At 36.1% G+C, this 18010-nt stretch overlaps 13 protein-coding genes across 13 annotated transcripts; 7 read left to right on the forward strand and 6 right to left on the reverse strand.

Annotated features, from left to right (window-relative positions):
- Positions 1-8: 8 nt before the first annotated feature.
- On the reverse strand, positions 9-3971 carry FDP41_000158 (uncharacterized protein; the record flags this gene model as incomplete). Its single annotated transcript, XM_044704679.1, has 3 exons — positions 9-3426; positions 3474-3642; positions 3695-3971. The coding sequence occupies 3 exons, from the start codon at positions 3969-3971 to the stop codon at positions 9-11; spliced, it is 3864 nt and encodes a 1287-aa protein (XP_044569832.1).
- A 382-nt stretch (positions 3972-4353) lies between these two features.
- Positions 4354-5578, reverse strand: FDP41_000159 (uncharacterized protein; the record flags this gene model as incomplete). Its single annotated transcript, XM_044704690.1, has 2 exons — positions 4354-4814; positions 4912-5578. 2 exons carry the CDS (start codon positions 5576-5578, stop codon positions 4354-4356), a joined length of 1128 nt encoding a protein of 375 aa, XP_044569833.1.
- A 37-nt stretch (positions 5579-5615) lies between these two features.
- FDP41_000160 (uncharacterized protein) lies at positions 5616-7814 on the forward strand (the record flags this gene model as incomplete). The annotated part of the gene is made up of 1 exon (XM_044704702.1): positions 5616-7814. The coding sequence occupies one exon, from the start codon at positions 5616-5618 to the stop codon at positions 7812-7814; it is 2199 nt and encodes a 732-aa protein (XP_044569834.1).
- A 273-nt stretch (positions 7815-8087) lies between these two features.
- FDP41_000161 (uncharacterized protein) lies at positions 8088-8714 on the forward strand (the record flags this gene model as incomplete). The annotated part of the gene is made up of 2 exons (XM_044704713.1): positions 8088-8136; positions 8194-8714. 2 exons carry the CDS (start codon positions 8088-8090, stop codon positions 8712-8714), a joined length of 570 nt encoding a protein of 189 aa, XP_044569835.1.
- Positions 8715-9309: 595 nt separating this feature from the next.
- Positions 9310-11421, forward strand: FDP41_000162 (uncharacterized protein; the record flags this gene model as incomplete). Its single annotated transcript, XM_044704724.1, has 2 exons — positions 9310-9993; positions 10051-11421. The coding sequence occupies 2 exons, from the start codon at positions 9310-9312 to the stop codon at positions 11419-11421; spliced, it is 2055 nt and encodes a 684-aa protein (XP_044569836.1).
- Positions 11422-11498: 77 nt separating this feature from the next.
- FDP41_000163 (uncharacterized protein) lies at positions 11499-12068 on the reverse strand (the record flags this gene model as incomplete). Its single annotated transcript, XM_044704735.1, has 1 exon — positions 11499-12068. One exon carries the CDS (start codon positions 12066-12068, stop codon positions 11499-11501), a length of 570 nt encoding a protein of 189 aa, XP_044569837.1.
- A 40-nt stretch (positions 12069-12108) lies between these two features.
- On the forward strand, positions 12109-12606 carry FDP41_000164 (uncharacterized protein; the record flags this gene model as incomplete). Its single annotated transcript, XM_044704746.1, has 2 exons — positions 12109-12279; positions 12481-12606. 2 exons carry the CDS (start codon positions 12109-12111, stop codon positions 12604-12606), a joined length of 297 nt encoding a protein of 98 aa, XP_044569838.1.
- A 48-nt stretch (positions 12607-12654) lies between these two features.
- FDP41_000165 (uncharacterized protein) lies at positions 12655-13171 on the reverse strand (the record flags this gene model as incomplete). The annotated part of the gene is made up of 2 exons (XM_044704757.1): positions 12655-12858; positions 12923-13171. The coding sequence occupies 2 exons, from the start codon at positions 13169-13171 to the stop codon at positions 12655-12657; spliced, it is 453 nt and encodes a 150-aa protein (XP_044569839.1).
- A 236-nt stretch (positions 13172-13407) lies between these two features.
- On the forward strand, positions 13408-13815 carry FDP41_000166 (uncharacterized protein; the record flags this gene model as incomplete). The annotated part of the gene is made up of 1 exon (XM_044704768.1): positions 13408-13815. The coding sequence occupies one exon, from the start codon at positions 13408-13410 to the stop codon at positions 13813-13815; it is 408 nt and encodes a 135-aa protein (XP_044569840.1).
- Positions 13816-13854: 39 nt separating this feature from the next.
- Positions 13855-14910, reverse strand: FDP41_000167 (uncharacterized protein; the record flags this gene model as incomplete). Its single annotated transcript, XM_044704779.1, has 1 exon — positions 13855-14910. The coding sequence occupies one exon, from the start codon at positions 14908-14910 to the stop codon at positions 13855-13857; it is 1056 nt and encodes a 351-aa protein (XP_044569841.1).
- A 265-nt stretch (positions 14911-15175) lies between these two features.
- FDP41_000168 (uncharacterized protein) lies at positions 15176-15835 on the reverse strand (the record flags this gene model as incomplete). Its single annotated transcript, XM_044704790.1, has 1 exon — positions 15176-15835. The coding sequence occupies one exon, from the start codon at positions 15833-15835 to the stop codon at positions 15176-15178; it is 660 nt and encodes a 219-aa protein (XP_044569842.1).
- Positions 15836-16268: 433 nt separating this feature from the next.
- FDP41_000169 (uncharacterized protein) lies at positions 16269-16778 on the forward strand (the record flags this gene model as incomplete). The annotated part of the gene is made up of 2 exons (XM_044704801.1): positions 16269-16398; positions 16519-16778. The coding sequence occupies 2 exons, from the start codon at positions 16269-16271 to the stop codon at positions 16776-16778; spliced, it is 390 nt and encodes a 129-aa protein (XP_044569843.1).
- A 194-nt stretch (positions 16779-16972) lies between these two features.
- On the forward strand, positions 16973-17999 carry FDP41_000170 (uncharacterized protein; the record flags this gene model as incomplete). The annotated part of the gene is made up of 3 exons (XM_044704813.1): positions 16973-17698; positions 17779-17867; positions 17912-17999. 3 exons carry the CDS (start codon positions 16973-16975, stop codon positions 17997-17999), a joined length of 903 nt encoding a protein of 300 aa, XP_044569844.1.
- Between the last annotated feature and the right edge of the window lie 11 nt (positions 18000-18010).

Here is an 18010-nt window from a genome sequence, read left to right on the forward strand (position 1 = left end):
TACCTGTTTTATTTATCTTCTATAACCAATGGAACAGCACAAGATGTTTGGGCGTGGTGGTAAACTCCAATAATATGATGTGCTTTTTCGTAAAACTTGAACGAGATGCAAATAAATTGAGTATTCTTTGAATATTCCAAAATAATTTTGGAGAGCATTTCGACATTAATTGAATCCAGTGATGCATCCATTTCATCAAAGAAACAAATAGGAGTTGGAAAGGACTTCATCATGCTTAGAGAAAGAATTGCACAACACAAATTCATTTGTCCACCAGAGAGTTTCGAAAACGGAATCCATTCACTTCCATTGGGTTTGCAATATATGGTCACACCTTTTTCGAATGCTGTGGTTTTGTTTTCACAATATGAAATGTAACAATTATTGTTGATTCCCATGTCTTTGTAAATTTGAGATAGAGTGTTGTTGATACGATTGCATACTTTGTGAAAAACCTCAAATCTAAGATGTAAAAGCTTTGTCTTCAAAGTGGAAGCTCGTTCTATCCCTTTCATTGTTCGATTATAGCGTTTTGTTTGATCTTTCATGTTCTTCTTCAGTTTTTTCTGCTTTTGAATGCAGTCCATATCAAGATCTTTGGTAATTTTTGATAATTCTTCCAATTTGAACTTGAGTTGTGCTTCAAGCTTCTTAATGTTCTTCTCCTCATGATCTATATCAACATCATCATTTGTTTTCTTTAGTCCAATGGGTTTCTTTTGCACAAGACTCTGTAAGGACTTGATTGTTTCATTCATTTCAGAGATAAACTTCTCCTTCTTCTTGATGGCTGTTTGCATGGATTCAATATTTGACAGTAACTCGTCTTGTTGTGAAGAAGCTTCGACAATTTTTGCCTTAATTAAACGCAATTCTTCTTGTGTAGCTGCTTGCTGCTTTTCTAACTTGGTAATTCTCTGTTCCTCAATCTTGAAATCTTCAGAACTTGTCAATGATTCATTCAATGAAGACAACTCGCTTTCCATTAACTCTTTTTGTTTGCAAAGAGAGGTAAAATGTTGAGGAAAGCCAATTTGCTTCTTCTTGAGCTTTTTAAGCTTTTCCGAATTGGAACGAATATTGTATTCCAAGTTGGTTTTCAACGCATCAAACTCTCTTAATTTAGATATATGCTGAAGAACGGAATTCGTTTGATCTTTCTCTAGAACAAGTTCTAGAGTTCTGATACTCTGTCTATAAGAATCAAGCAATTGTTCTTCATGTGCATGTAACTTGAAATTAGACATAATTTCATACTGAGAAGATAATTCCAGGTTGTAGTTAGAAATTTGTTTGAGAGCGGTATCCATGTCCTTTTTCAATTGTTCCTTTTTTTCTGTCACTTGTTGTAACTTTGTGTTGTTGGTGCGTAACACAATCTCTTCGTCCTCAAGACATATCCTGTTTTTTTCAATCTCCTTGGCATTTTCAGTGATTCTATTTTGTATTTCTTTTAATGCATGTTCTGTTTGAGAAGCATCTTTGGTGTGTCCCCATAATTTTGAGCAGCTTCTGCTCCGTATGAACATTTCATTCGATGATAGAGCAGACTTGCTGACAGCACAGGTAGAGATTTCTCCAAAACTTTTAAAAATCTCACCGTTTAAAGTCACAATATTCTTTTTACAGCCACTGTGAGAATATTTCTTTGCTGAGGAGATGGTCGAAGTAATATACCAGTTACCTGTGTGCTTAAATAGCAATGGCTTTAAGGCTGAATCGCAGACAATAACATCCATCATGGGAATAAGGTCAGGTCCCTCCATGTTTCTCTCTGATTTTGAATTGATTGGTGGCAGCTCATCTAAAATTTCACAAGCAACAATACCAATCTTCTTCTTGCTAAAAGTGTTCACAATATTCAGTGCTGTATCCCTCGATTTTACAATAACCGTATTTTTCAATAAAGGATACAGAGCAGAGTTAACGGCGTCAGAATATTTTTCGTCCTTGAGCTCGTACAGATCACTTAATATGCCAAAAATACCACTAGTTGACTGTTGTTTCATTTCTTGAATACTTCTCACAAAACGATAACGTTCATTGTGTTCATTGATATGTTTCAAAGACATTTCACTAATCATTTGTTGCTGGCATAATTGGTCCTTGAGAATTTGCAATTCCCTGTGTCTGTTCATTAGTTTCTCCAATGTTCTTTGGTTATTTTCTATATCGCTCTTCAGTTGTAACTCCTGGCTTTCCATCGACAAGATTTCTCCTGCAAGAATCTCTGTTTCACATTTAGTCGTATCTACTCTGTGTTTAGTTGACTCTATTTCCTTCATTACTAAAGACAACTTTTGCTCTTTCAACAGAAGATTTTGATAATCTTGGGCTCCCTTTATCTGTTCTACTTGTTCATAAGTATTCTTGTATTCTTGCATTTTAGTGTCCCGAAGTATTACTTCAGTAAGTGCTTTCCTTTCGCTCTCTACTATCTCTTGTTGGCGCTGATCGGATGTTATCGACCGTTCGATTGTCTGTATTTGTTGAGCGATCTTTTCTTCTTCGTCTCTAGCTTTGTCTATATTGTCAGAGAGTTTTTTAAGATTCTTGGATACGTCATGTACGTTTCTAGATATTGTTGCATGGGCTGCTTTCTTTTTTGCAAGGGTTTTTTGGTTGAATTTGATCACATTTTTCAACTCTTTCAAATTTTCTTCTGTTGTCTCGAATTCTTTTGTTAAAGAGTCACGTTTTTTTGCTAACTTATTTTTCTCAATTTCAGTATTGTGCAAATCAGATTGCAACTTTGATAATTCCTTTTCAGCACTTTCTAAAGATAACCTGGAAGACTCTAGCTTGGAATTATTACATCTCCATTTCGCTGTCTCGAGTTCTGAGCTTAGTTTGTCAACGTTTTCTTTGAGAGAAATGTATTGTTCATATTGTTGTACTTTTGGCTTGATGATTTCCAGATCTTTGAGAATGGATTGCCTCTCATTGTCAATAGTTTCCAACTGTTTTGAGTTTTCAGTTATCTCAATATCGATTTGTTTCACTTGATCCTTTAATTGGTCGGTACCAAACAAGTGTTCCAAGTAACTCATCATTTCATTAGGGTTTTGCTTGACTAATTTGATTGTGTTGTGTTGTAAAACGATAAATCTGTCAGGATAGTCGAAATCAACTCCATGTTTTGTCAATAACAATTTAACATCTTTCTTGGATGCCTTTCTTGCTCCAGTACCATCTGTTATGAAGTAGTGGCTAGCACCATGATCTCCTGGTTTGATTCTCCGTTCGACCTCAAACCAATCAAGCTTTTCATTTCTTTCCCTATTAATAAGATGAAAGGAAATTTTAACGTAAGTGTCGTTTGTCGAATTGGGAACATGGTTATTGACGAGCTGAGCTAGATTCTTTGCTCTCAAATCCTTAGAGTCAAACCCAAACACAAAACAAATGGCATCAATAATGTTTGATCTAAATGGATTGTTGGAAGACAGGGATCAGAAAGATTGTCAACTTACTTTCCAGAGCCGTTAGAACCAATAATACAATTCAAATCTGACGAAAAAGGTCCAACTGTGCATACATCACGGTATGACTTGAAATTTTGCAGCTCGATAGTATGAACAACAAGTTGGTTGGGAGCGGTCTCCTTATTAATGCAAGCCTTTTCCAATACGCTTCTCTCAACTGATAGCTCCAATTAGACATCTGGTTGCCGGTTGTTTGTTCAATTACTTACTCTTTTTGAATCTCAATTCTGGATCCTCCTCATTGTCCTCATCAAATTCATCACCTGATTCGTGTTCCGAACTGGACTGGTCTGACAAGATTGACTTGGCTTCTTGGCTATCTTCATCACTTTCAGAGTTTGATTCAGCATCGCTTAGAACTCTTCTCTTCCTGGTTCTTATTGTAATCTTCTTTTTATCAGTTCTTTTGTCTAATTGATCAGATGGGGCAACTTGATCATCTTCACTTTCCGACGAGGAATCTCGAATCACTTTCTTGGGTGGCATTTTTCTTGTTGTTTTTTGAGGTAATGCAAAGCCTTATGTTGCACCTCCACTTCCTTCACTTTCAAATCATTTTTAAATCATTTAGATGCACATGAGGAACATTGGCTTTGCATTACCTCAAATAATTAATTTTATAGGAATCTTTTTGATCATTCATGCTGCTGACTTGTAGAGTTGAACCATTCGTCATCAACATTCGATGGTTGAGATCATCACTATTAAATCACCCATTCCAAGCAATTTTTCATTATCATTCACAACTCCATATGATGATTATTACATACCAACAACAGTATGAAACATTACCAGACTAGGATTAGGATGATCTTCTTAAAGCATTCAATTAGTGGAGAAACGTGAAGGCATTCAGTCCTCCATTATTTTAAGCAATGAGCATGTCTGCTAAATCCTCCACAAGAATATAGGTGCTGTTCGACGATCCAAATTGTGCGTGACTATTAATGAGACGAACAGGAGGTAATTGAAATTCTTTCTCTAACTCGGCAATATCATTATCTGTAACTTGAAAGTTTTGGAATGCATCTGCTTTTGTTGCAACTACAATAATATTATTCGTTTGTTTTTTGAGAAGTTTCAGTTTGTTCTTGGTATTACGAAAGCTTTGATAATGGCCCATGGAAAATAATACAAGATGTGCGTGGTATTCATTGACTTGATATGAATTATAGAATGGATTGGTGGTGGCACTCATATCGCCTACATCAACAATTTCCAATTCTACCCATTTCACGGAATCAATGCATTTAATTGGAATAAGAGTAGTGGTTGAAACAGTGCCCATAGTGTCACTGTGGTAATTTCTGTGTTGATCAATATTTGTGTCTTTTTTACAAGATTGAATCAAACAATAATAGTTCATCAATAAATGTTGGTGAGGTGTCAACAACCACGATTAGTCAAACCATATGAAGTTACTTACTCATTCGACATAAACTTCGTTGTACTGTTGTTTTTCCTGTACCTCTGTCTCCATGTAACCGAATTTTCCAATGGTAATGAGGTGGAACAAACATCCATGGGGGAATCCTTTTCAAAAACAAATCATGTACATCTTTTGTGATAATACTACTGCCTCGTGTCAACTTGTTTTTCAATGCTTCAAATCCTATCATGTTGGGATCGAAATCTGATGAATTACTTAAACTTGTAAAAATAGATCCTCCACTCTTGTTATCTTGTTCATGAGTGCCATGATGATGACTTGACATTAAGAGCGCCTTCGACCCTGACTGTTGAATTAAACTTGCAGCAGAGAGCTCTTTCATTGATTCTGTCAAAATTTCTTCTTGTTGTTGTGTCATTTGAATGGCCATCTTGTGAACAGCATTTGACAACACTCCTTTTATGCAAGGAACAAATTTAACTTGTTTTTCTCCTGGAATTTGATTCAGAAATTCAACACGTGCCAAAGCATCCATCCCATTTGTGTTATCGGGCGAGAGCCAACCTCGCTCAACAGCTTTTTTCTTGAATGAAGATGTTGTTTGATTTTCTCCACTTTGTTCATTCATGGATGGTAGTTGCTGTTGTGATTGCTCGGCCATGTCCGAATGATGATCATCTCTACCCACCGAAGAAGCAATCATCGATCTTGGATGCGCGGTTTTATTTTTTTTAAAAAAAATGCAAAACCAACCGAACGGAGATGGTACCAACACAAGAGGAACGGTTTCGAACGCTGTTGGTGATCAACAACAACACACAGCTGGAGGGTTAATGCCTCCTCCTGCTTCAACAAATACTTCATCATCTATTGGCACGGATGGAACGGAGCAAAGAATTCCGAGACGTCTTCTTATGCAAGCTTTTAAAAGACCCGGAACAGAGTTTGTGCCACGAGAACGCCCTAGAGAATCCTATGATGATGTTTTAGCAAAGCACACAATTGGAAAACGTTCAGGGCAGAGATTGGTCTCTGTAGATTCAGATGATCCTTTTAAATTTTTTGATGTTAACACTGCTCAATTTATGAATCAAGCTCAAGCAAGAAATGATGAGCAATCAGTATTATCATTATCAACAATAACCATTAATGACAGTGACAGTGGTGTGAGTATGATCAGTTCAAAGACTGGATACTCTGTTTTTTCATCGAGTGAAGAAGAAAAGTCTCCTGAGAAAGCAGTTACAAGTTCAACACGACCTCAACAAGAAATTGGAGAACCAATGGAGGAAGTTACATCATCTTCTGAGGATGGAGGATCTGTAAAAGTCGATACATCTAAGGCCGCAGCAAAATCAACTGTAACAATTAGACCACATGTAGATACCCCAAGAAAACAACTTGAAATTTCTAAAATTACAACGACAGAGACCGAACAAGATAAATCAATTCTAGAGGATATTAACAAGCTAAGAAGTCCGCCTAACACAAACACATCTTCAGCACCAATAACAGATGACATGGAATTTGGAAATGACATTGGACTGGGCTTTGAGGAGGCTATGGGATTTGGAAGTGAGCAAGACGAAATAATAGATGGAGACATTTTTAGTTCTAAAAAGAAGAAGCCAAAATATTCCCAACAAGAACAAGAGGATTCTCAATTTTCCAGAAAGTCTCATATACAGTCACAGGAAGAGGAGGAAACTGATGAACAACAAGAACAAGAAGATGAACAAGAGCAAGACCAAGAGAAAGACCAAGAAGATGAAAGAGAGATGAGAAGAATAGAAAAGGCTAGACGACAAAAATCACAATCAGAATATGAAGAAAATACGTCGTATGATGCAACTCCAACACCTAGGTTCACTTTGCCCAGAAATGAAGTGGATATGTATCAAGATGAAGCTGATGACTTCTCACAATCTGTAGAACAATCATTTATTGCTGAAAAGTATATTCCAAGAGAAAAACTTGATCTGCATGATGACGACTTAGAAGACGATTTGGCTAACGAAGTCGAAGAAGAAATGGAACGGGTAGATCCAGAGTATGAAGACACCCAAGTAGACCTAAATGCTACCCATGATAACACAATTCATGAAGATTTAGTGCCCACGCAACAAGAAAAAGTTGTTGTCCACGGATCGAAGCATGATCTTACAATAGAAAATACGCGAGCAGAAAGGCTGAGACCTCGAGTCACAAAGCCTTGCAACTTTTGGGAAAATGAGAGACCAATCGCTGAAGAGACTGGTAAATTGAGCAAGATTAGACCTCTTGTTAAACAAGCACCACCAAAAAGGAAAGCACCAACATCATCCAACAAGAGGAGACAAACTTCAGACTCCTCTATTATTACTTTAAGAAAAGGAATGTTTGATGTTATCAACGAAAATGGTGAAGAAGAAAAGGTTCAAATAGCTGCAACTCCTGAAATGGGTCAGGAAACCAATTTCAGGTTCAAAAAGGATAATTCTGCCAGTGGCTTCTCCACAGAGATTCTTCCAGATAACTCAACTGCTAAGCCTCACATGACCATGGTCAATTTACTAGATGGCAAGGGTATTGTTTCAGGTACACTTACCATTCAACCTGGCCAAGTGAAACCAAGCACAAACACTGGTACCCACTCTGAAACATTTTATTGCCTGAGTGGAAGCGTTTCTGTTAAAGTTCACACAAACACTCCTTTTGTACTAAAACGAGGTTGTGTACTGCATGTTCCACCCCACAATGCATTTTCCATAGGAAATTTAGGGAAAACTCCATGCAAGCTCTTCTTTGTGTTTTCGGCTACAGAATACGAAGAGGAAGAAGAAGATGCAAACCAAAGTCCTCAAGAAGAAATGCAGCGAGAAGAAGAACAAGACGGACAACAAGAACCAAATCACAAAACCAATCCTCCCCCAACTGACATTCTTGATGAAAGTGTGTAGTGATCAATAAATATCCTTGTTTTAATCGATCAATTCAATCAAACAACCATCTGGAATTTGACTAAATTTTAAATCAGTATATAAAAAGTTTCCGATGAGACGGAATCGAACCGCCGACCACAGGATTACTTGCTGACTACAGTCCCATGCTCTACCAGCTGAGCTATCATCGGATTTTATTCGTTGTAATTAATGTATGTTTTAAATCTTATCAGGTCTATCTTTATGGAGTTTTGGTTTCAATCCTGAACGTAAAGCGGATTCAAACAAAAAATGCAAACTTCTCCTTCTCTTCGTAAATATCCAAACATTCTTTTAACAGGTACGTTATCAAGACAAACATGGTTTTCATCTCACCTTTAAATATATTTAAATATAGGAACACCCGGAGTTGGTAAAACAATTCTCTCCGAAGCTGTCATTAACTCGCTGAAAGAAAAATTAAATCTCACGAACTATGTCTACTTGAACATTTCCGAAATTGCAAAGAAGGAGCAATTCCTAGAAGAATACGATGAAGAAAGAGATACATATGTTTTGGACGAAGATAAACTACTGGATTACTTGGAAGAACAATTATCCGATATGGAAAAAGGTTATATTCTGGATTATCATAGCAGTGAATTATTTCCTGAACGATGGATTGATTATGTGATCGTTCTACGATGTGAAACCAATATCTTGTTCCAACGATTGCAAAAGAGAGGATATGCTGATAAGAAAGTTCAAGAAAATGTAGATTGTGAAATTTTCCAAGTGTGTTTGGACGAAGCTCAGGAGAGCTACAAACCGGAAATAGTTTTTGAAAAACAAAACTGTACAATATTAGATCTAAATAATAATGCTGAATTCATTGTGGGTCTAATTCAAAACAAGTTGCAACCAACAGCATCTAATTGATAATAAATAATATTAATTAATAAATTAATTGTGGATGACAAAATATGTCTAATAATCCATTCAATTTCTTGATGATGAATTGAACTGCAGAAAAATTACATAAATTAGTATCTCTGTGATGACTCTTGTTGAGAGTATCCAATTCTAACATCGGTTGATATATGATGGTTATTTCCAGATTCCATCACAAAATGATCACTCCGTAGGTTCATTGGTTGCTGATGATCTTCGTTTGTGTTGGCCAGTTCTTCCTCTACCTCGTGCATGGTTCTTTCAAATTCTGCAACATCATCCTGCGATAGGTCTACCCGTGAAGCCTGATGACGAGAAAACATTTCACGTATTTTGTTTGTGTAACGTTCGAAAATTTCGGGTCAACCCGCCTTTTCGTTCTACAATTCGAGTTGCTTGCAGAGAGTATGGCAACAAAAAATATTAGTATTGTTGGCGCCTTCAAACCTCCTTACCATCATCATCAGCAGTATTATTATCAATAATATCTCGATTAAATATATTTAATTAAAGGAATATAAGATTGATATCATTATTGGTTCAAACTACATTGCGGTTTTGGCAGCCATAACACAGACACTGAATGAACAGTCTTTTAGCTAAACCACCGAATGGTGGTGCCTCCGATCCATACGGAGGGAGTGGTGGCTTGTTTTCTCATACAATAACCAACTCGAGAGTTTTTGGAACTCAGCAACAACAACAACCAACTTTTGTACCAGTGGAAACACCTGGTCCAAGTCTTCTATTAGCCGTCAGAATTATGGATGGCCTTTTTGTTGGAAATTCTATTGCCGCCCAAGATGACGAATTTCTATTTTCAAACAAAGTTAGTCATATTGTAAATTGCGCCGGTTTGGAGGCAGCTAACATATTTGCAGAGCATGGCGTCGAGTATCTGACTTTCCCATGGAGGGATGTACCAACTACAGTACTTTTGGACAGTAGAGATAGAAATATTACTCGAGTTTCAAATTTTATTGACCAAGCCTTCGAAAAGGGAGAATGTGTACTCGTTCAATCACTCCACGGAAACTCAAGATCATGTGTCATTATTGCTGCATACTTTATTTTTAAATATGGCTGGTCTTTGGAAAGCACTCTTGCTTTCATGCAAGTAGCTCATCCAGATATGCGAATTAAGAACTACTTTCTTAGGCAACTCAAAGATTTTGCACGAAAAAACAATGCAAACAAAGATATATTCTCAGTAGATTTACCGTGTAATACTGAAGAGGAAATTCATCAAATGTTGTTAAAAAACACTGTAAGTATTTGTAGAGAAGTGTCATTTATTGTTGGAGCTCAACACGACATTGAATAGTACCTCAATAGCTTACCCTTGACAGAACCGTTACCACCTCCTCCAAAGAAAATCTCTAGGAAAAAATTGACGATTTCGCTAAGAGAAGAACCCCCTGGAAGTAGACACCTTGTCTCCACGATCGATCCAAAAACAAAAGAAAAGGTTCCAATCAAAGGCATCCTGAGGGTAAAACTTGTACTCCAATATCAGATGCCATCACAAACTTCTTTACAAGCATCTCAAAATTCAACTGTCTCTATCCCAACAACAAGGAATGAAGTTCCACTCCCAACAGAGTCTGATTCTACTCAATCCCAAATGCAAACAATAGAAATTGTTAAAGAGCAAAAACCACAAGAAGTACCGAGGATAATGGACTCTAAACCACGAAGTCTTTCACTCATTGATCCAGAAACAAACTCGCTTGATGATTCACAAGACAATGACGGATTGCAAATTTTAACACAGGTTGAGCAAAAGAGTTCGACTTCAAACAATTCATTATTTACACCTGTAACAAAAACCACCACAACGGCAAGTTCTACAACAAAGACAACCACAGTACCACAACCAGTTACAACATCAGAGTCGAAAACAACATTTAAGGATACAATATCTGATACTATTTCAGAGCTAAGCTCTGTTTCAAGCTTTGATGAAGAGGAGTTGAAAAAGAGGCGAAAGAAAAAACCAACTTCGCAGTCAACAACCACAGTTGCTTCCCAATCTAACAGAAAGCGACCAAACTCGTTCTCAACAACCTCAGTAGGAGCCAAACCTCAAAACACTCCAGTTGTGCATGCCCCAATGAAATTCAGAAAGCCCACTCCACCAAAGAGAAATGAACCAAGCGAAGAAGAATCAAGCAACGTCACTGTTTATTCAACTTTTTCACATAGAGCATCTAAGAACGTGGAAGAATCATCGTTGTCAGCCAATAACTATGCTTACACAGGCTCACTTGCCACAGACACTCCTCTTTTCATAAAAGCGGCACGAGACAAGCGGTCCATGTCACCAGGTGTTACAAAAACAACAAATTCACGCCCCAATTCATCTACCCTACTTCAACCTACAATTAGCAGTACACTTAAGAATGATCCTCTTTCCACAAAGAAACGACCTTCGTCAGCACCTAAAAGCAGACCAAAGGAGGAGGAACAAGAAAACACCATTTACACCAACGTGGCGGAACGCAGTGCATTAAGATCTAGCTTTACTGCTCCCAATAGTTTGTCAAAGCCCTTATTAACTTCCACAGACCTTTCATCATCTCTTCCAAAACGAATTAATTCAACCACAACCAGAAACGATCCATCAGGGTCAAGTGGGAATCGATTACTACGACCTACTCTCAGTTTTTTAAGTAAAACGGTGAAAAAGACCTAGAGAATGTATATATTTCAATAAATTATCCATAAAAATTCATGTAGCATTATTTAATTGAAAAGTTCTTGTCTAATTTACTAATACTTGTCGTGATACTCCTTAGTACCCTTTCTTGGTCTGTTTCTGTTTTGCTTCTTGAGTAGATAAATGTCCTTCTTAGCCTTCCATCTCACTCTATCGCTTTGAACCGCCATTCTGTCAATGACTTGTGCCACATAGATTGGTTTAACACGGAACATGGCAGCCAACACTGCTGATGAATATTTCTCGGGGTCTTGTTCGTGCAAATGCCTAACTACTTGAATTTGTTCTGCTGTGAGTGTTCCTTGAATAGAATTATTCTTTGTCATTTCAATTCTTCTTTGTTTTTCAGCGACGACTTCCTCCCATGTGGGATGTTTGTAGAAAACGGTTCCATCCGATAATATTCCTTGCTTCCATTCCAAACGTGTTTGGTTGAAGTTATTATCTAGAGTTGCACTCGTGTTGGATTTTTTTGGTGTTGTTGTTGTTGGAGCTAAATTCATCATACTTTTAGTTGAATAATCATAACACAGACATGATGAAGAGATGGTTCTATGATGATGGAATTGCACTCGAGAGATGTTCCTTGTTGTCGGTGCTGAGGCATTGAGCAGTGCTTTCATTTTTTGTTTCATCATCATGAATTTATTATTTATTTTAAAAATGAGAGAAGTCAATAATGGCCCTTTTGGTAAAGCCTCACCAGCCTGGTATCAAAGGCTGACTACCATGGCATGGAAGGATACATTAAAACATTATAACCCTTTTTCATTGTTCCTGCTCAGCGGTGTTAGTATGGTTGGATTGGCTGTTATGAACGAGTGGATTGTTGATGTAAGTGAATCGTGGAAATAATAATGGTGCATCGATGACCAACGTTTGACCACAATGAATTATGATGATTATAATAATATTGCACGATGACATCACCAACTAAAATCATGTACAATTATCATTATTAATGGACGGCAATGATGAATTTAATTTGAATTTTAATTTGAATCAAACAACAAACACTTAATTAAACCCGAACAGAAAGCTGGATCTGCTCTCTCAAGAGTCAAGTCCAAGCCTTTTGACTCTATGATTGAGAAAACACTTCCAACGTATAAACCAGAATACATTGAAAGATGGGAAAAGGAATATGGAACCAAGAAATAACTTAAAGTGGTGAATATCAAGAATTATTGAAGGATTATAAATAATAATTTAATTGAGCAGTTTTTTGAATATATCAAAAACATTCTTTTCTGCGAACAATTGTAACTGTCCATCTTGATCTTCCTTCAAATTGTAACTCACAATGAACACTCGTTTAAATTTCATGGTAAGCCTCTCGGCAATACTAGAACTAATGGAAGGAAGGCCCATTGAAGAGTGTCCAATTACTGAAGTACAAATTGGTGTCGGAGACTGGCATATTTCAGTTAATGTACATTTTCAATAGACATGATCATCATCGGAATTCAATACCTACCAATCGAGATTGCATAGCAATAGAAAGATATTTAAAAGTAGGGGCTTCTTGGGATCCAATCCACACCCAAACTTGATTTGTTGTTGCATTGATGATCACCAAAATGTAAATCTTTTCTTCATTTAAATATGGCACACAATATTTGTGAATTTGTAATTTAGAGTCGACAATTTTCTCAGGTCTAATTGACATTTCATTTGAGGATGCATCCATCTTGTTGATTGTTTGTAGTAATGTGGCGTCAGACATTTTTGTTGTTGGTGCAGTAAGAGTTGAAAGAAAAAATGTTGAACCGTTTGGGATGTATCATCTCCAAGAAACAATGCTCTTCTCCTCGGAATGTCAATACGATCATCATGAAAAGCCATTCTTCTCTGAATAGAATGATGGTGATGATGAAAAATGATTCATCCAGTCATATTTTCAGCAAGGCTCAGATGCTTGAAAAATTCAATGTTTCGGATGGCAGGACGATACACACAACAATGAAATTATCAAACAACACAAAAGAAATTAAAGAAACAGAGAGTTCGGAAATACAAGAAATTAAAAAACTAGATTTACAAGAATTAAAGAATGACAAGAATTTTGATTATGAATTATTTGAAAAGAAGAAAAAGGTAATTGATAAACAGTATGAAGAATATGTAAAACTTGCAGAAACAAGAGTAGATTTTGAATGGTATGAAAAGATAATACTATATCCAGTTCTGTTTGTTATTGCATGGTTTGGAGCAAATTGGCTGGTCGATTATTTGAAGGAGCAATCTCCTCCTTTCAAGAGAGCGTTGGATCGATCTAATAGGAAGAGCAAAAAAGAACGAGAACAGTTATGGAAAGAAATTGTGGAGGAACGAAACAAAATTGTCGAGGAAAGAGAAAAGAACAAGTAGCACTATTATATGTAAGGTGTTCATGAATTTGAAATGAATTTATGGGGACAATCTCTTGAGCTCTCTCTTAATATCTTTCCAATAATTCCCAACAATTACTGCGATCAGTAGGATAATGTAAAAGTAAATCATTCCACGCGAAAAGTTGTGGGATCTTTTCAGTTCATTTTCATCTTTGAAATGGGAAAATATGAGGACATACTGAATTCTTAAATCACTACTGTTTTGCGCAATTAAATATCTATTCTCGTCATTGGAAGATGTTTTCATTGCATATTCTTTCTTTCCAATAACCTTGCATTGAACAACTGCTGATAAATGGCTTCCAAGCTTTGAATTTTCCCAACTAATCACAGCACCCTTTGAGAAGTCGCGGGCCACTCTCAAATCTTCACAAAGATAAACTCCATTCCCAAATGCATTTCCAGTTTTCATGTGACTTGTACCAGACATGTTCTGTAATGAGTTTGTGACGATGGAATAAAAATTTTCAATAGAGCTTCCATGAAAGCCTGTATAAAAATCAGTACTGCTGTTGTCAAAATCATTATTTCTGTATCGTAATTCAAAAATGTGATCTGGCTTCAGTAGTAATGGTTTGTTGTTACATTTTAAATATTGTTGATAGGACACATAGTGTACTGAAAATTTCTTGTTGCATTGCTTTTTCAAAATAAATTCAAAGACATCTCTAATTTCTTCTTGTGAAATTTTTTTCTTTTCCAACCCATGATTCACGAGATTTCTGTAAATATGGTTGATCAAATCTAAAATTAATTGAGATAAATCTGTATCTGTATTGTAATTAAAAGTAATATCATTTCCGTTTTGACAAAATGGTTCTACGAATACTTTATCACATGAAGGCATGACTGATAACACTTCTCTCAACCGATCATAATCTTTTTTTGAATTCTTTATAAAAGTACTCGGAAATGGCGTAAGAACACTCTCCGATCGATGACTTTGAGCAGCACTATTCAATAAACAACAATACAAATCATAGGATTCTCTACTGATGGTAATCGAAGAAGCAGGTGATGAGGACAAGACAAAATCGTCGGTAATTGTGTTTCCTTGATGATATTGAGCCATTTTTTTGGATGTTACTTTTATGGATGACAGAGAATTGCTTTTCGTATTTTCAACATCATCCAGTTCGTGTTCGTAACAGTTTGTTATGGAGAATTGTTTTTGATAAGGTTGAATGGTCATTGATGTTTTTTAACATGGATGATTTTTGAAATCCAATTCGCATTATGTTTTTCATTCTACTATTTAATACCATTAATAATAGTATTAATAGTATTAGTATTACTATTATTTAATACCTATTAATAAATAGGATTATTATTATTGCTCATACAATGTTAGCCTTCTTGTTATCCAATTCATACATTTCTCTATTCATGAAAGGAATTAAGGCCAATATTAATGCTTGTTCATAATACGAAGAACGAGTAACAATTTCTCTAGTCAATAATCCAACAGCTCCAGTTTCATGTTTTGAATTAGTCTTATTAAATACAAGATCATTGGCATGACCTAATTCCATTCCTTGTCTCAATAGTCTCACAATTTCAGGTGGCAAATAAAACGATGATGTTTTAGCGTGAGAAACGTAACCACTGATTGATTCAATCACGACACAACAAGCGCAAGAAACCACTTGATCATTTCCTTCATCTTCTATTCCTCCTTCAATTCCAACAAAATAAATTAATTGCTGTTGAAGATCTTCCAATGAAAGATTTTCTCTCTTCATATATTCTTGTCTGGCATTGTGAGCTCTATTGGTGGCTCCTTTCAATGTTTCCGATAACGTTTGAGGTTGGTCCGAGACTTGAGATGGAACACTCAGAGAAATGTATTCCATTCCAGAACATTCCTGCTCCTTGTTATTCAAAGGAAATACTTTTGAAAAAGCCTCTTTTACACAATTCACTTTCACTGGATTTGAACTCGCCACAACAACAACAACAACAGGACGACGAGACAACAATTCGAGAAGATTGGACATTTTTTTTCTTTCCAACTTTCAAATTGAACAATTCTTTCAGCGTGTTGCTCCATCATCATTCGAGTTCTTGTTTTTACATGGTCCTTGAAAATCATGATATCACATTGTTAAAAGAAATTGAAGGGTTGATTGAACACTTAAATTGGTCCAAATGCATTCCACAATATAATCATTTGTGAAATAATTGAGAAAGAACAGTTGTAAGAGGATGAGCGCATTCTTTCCTCTTTGAATTCATCAAAAGCAAATCAAGAAATGCACCGTGTGTGTCACCATGAAGCGACTCTTTTTTGGCATTAGTGCTTTCTTCCGTTTCATAATTCCACTTTTAATATCCTGCGCACGCACATAACCGTCAGATGCCAATCAGAATAATAGTTTTCAGAGATCCAGCGCGTTCAAATACACAAAATTCTCTTATTGACGAAACAAAATGAGTCTCATTCAACAATATCCACTCGTGGTCTCTGCAACCATTGTCAACTTGGTTCAATACTTGTACACTGGATTCAAAGTAGGAACTAGTCGATCAAAGTATGGCGTTAAGGCTCCAGCAACTACTGGTACGTAGACATGATTCACACCACTAGAAATATTCCTTTTTTCTATTCCTATCTCAATGATGGGCATCTGTATTCTACCATCTCATATCATTATTATAAAACCACCATCTCCTTAAACAGGACATCCAGAGTTTGAAAAGCTCTATCGTATTCAAATGAATGGTCTTGAATTCTTACCCGTGTTTTTGTCATCTTTATGGCTCTCTGCTCTTACTTCACAAAATGATAAACTAAGTGGTGCTTTGGGATTGACCTATGCTCTGGGAAGAGTGGTTTATGGACTCGGATATCCCGAAAAGAGAGCACCAGGATTTTATATCTTCTTTTTGAGCGTTATTGGCTTGTTGGGTGTGTCTGTTTATCAATTTATCAAAAATTAATGGATGTTATGAATATTATAATAAATAGGTAGGAATCCATTGATCGGATATGGCATGATCTCTTAAATTCATTTGAAATTACAAAATATTTTTAATGAAGTAGTTAGATCTCTTACTCACAACAACAACCTATAAATGGAATGGATGATGATGACCATAATATTTGATTCTTAAATTCTTAAATTCAAAGAAAAATGCTTCCATCATTAGCCTCTGAGCAAAATCCAAAGTTATCCTCTCATTCGTGCTGCGAAAGGTCGTTGTTGGTTTCATGTTCCGAAAGCAAATCATCCTGTGAGACTGATGACATTGATGAGGAGGAATTAAAAACTGTTGAAACTATTTGTAACCATTCCGTAAGCGATATGCATGTGATTCATCATCCAACATTTAAATTTGAAATTGGAAATTATGGAAAATATATTGTAGATGCATCTCTGTGTGGTGTAGGAAGTCATTTAAGAAAACTTGGAGTGGACACTGAATACAGCAAAGCATACTCCGATTCATACATTTTATATTTGGCGAGAACTCAAGATCGAATCATTATTACAAGATCCACTAAATTATTACAAAAAATTAATCAACAAAAAGAGAAAATTGAAAATTATAAGAAAAAGATTGAGATTTTAAAAGACAGAGAACTTGTAAAAAGCTTGATACAACAACGGTTAATGAAGCCTCGTACTGAAGAGGAGATTGAAGAGGAAATACATGAATTGACTGAAATGATTGAAGAGGAAAAACCATATAAATATTACTGGCTGACGTCCATAGGAAAGCATGAACAACTCTCAGAAGTGGTCAATCACTTCAAAATTATATTTATTCGAGACAATTTGTTTGGAAGATGTTACAGTTGTAATGGTGTTGTCGTGGAAGTGAAAAAGGAGGATATTGAACATTTGGTGTATGAAAAGGTTTGTTTTCGAATGATCATCTCGATTGATCGAAAATTGCAATCTCACTTTTTGTCACCCAAATCATATCGAAATGAAAGACCTATCTGAATACGGAAAAATTTACACAATGTCAGAAATGCAAGACATGCTTTTGGGGAGATGCCGAGAGAGGAAATGCTTATCAAAGGTAATTACAGATTATTAATATTGAAAATTGTTAATGGCTTGTAGAAAGTTCTTTTCTAACTCGATAACTTTTTGTGAGATGTACTCCTATCATCCAGATTCTACCAATGAAGAGAAGGATAATAGTAAATAACAACATCTTTA

The sequence above is a fragment of the Naegleria fowleri genome (assembly GCF_008403515.1).
Source record: "Naegleria fowleri strain ATCC 30894 chromosome Unknown tig1, whole genome shotgun sequence".
Taxonomy (NCBI): domain Eukaryota; phylum Heterolobosea; class Eutetramitea; order Acrasida; family Naegleriidae; genus Naegleria; species Naegleria fowleri.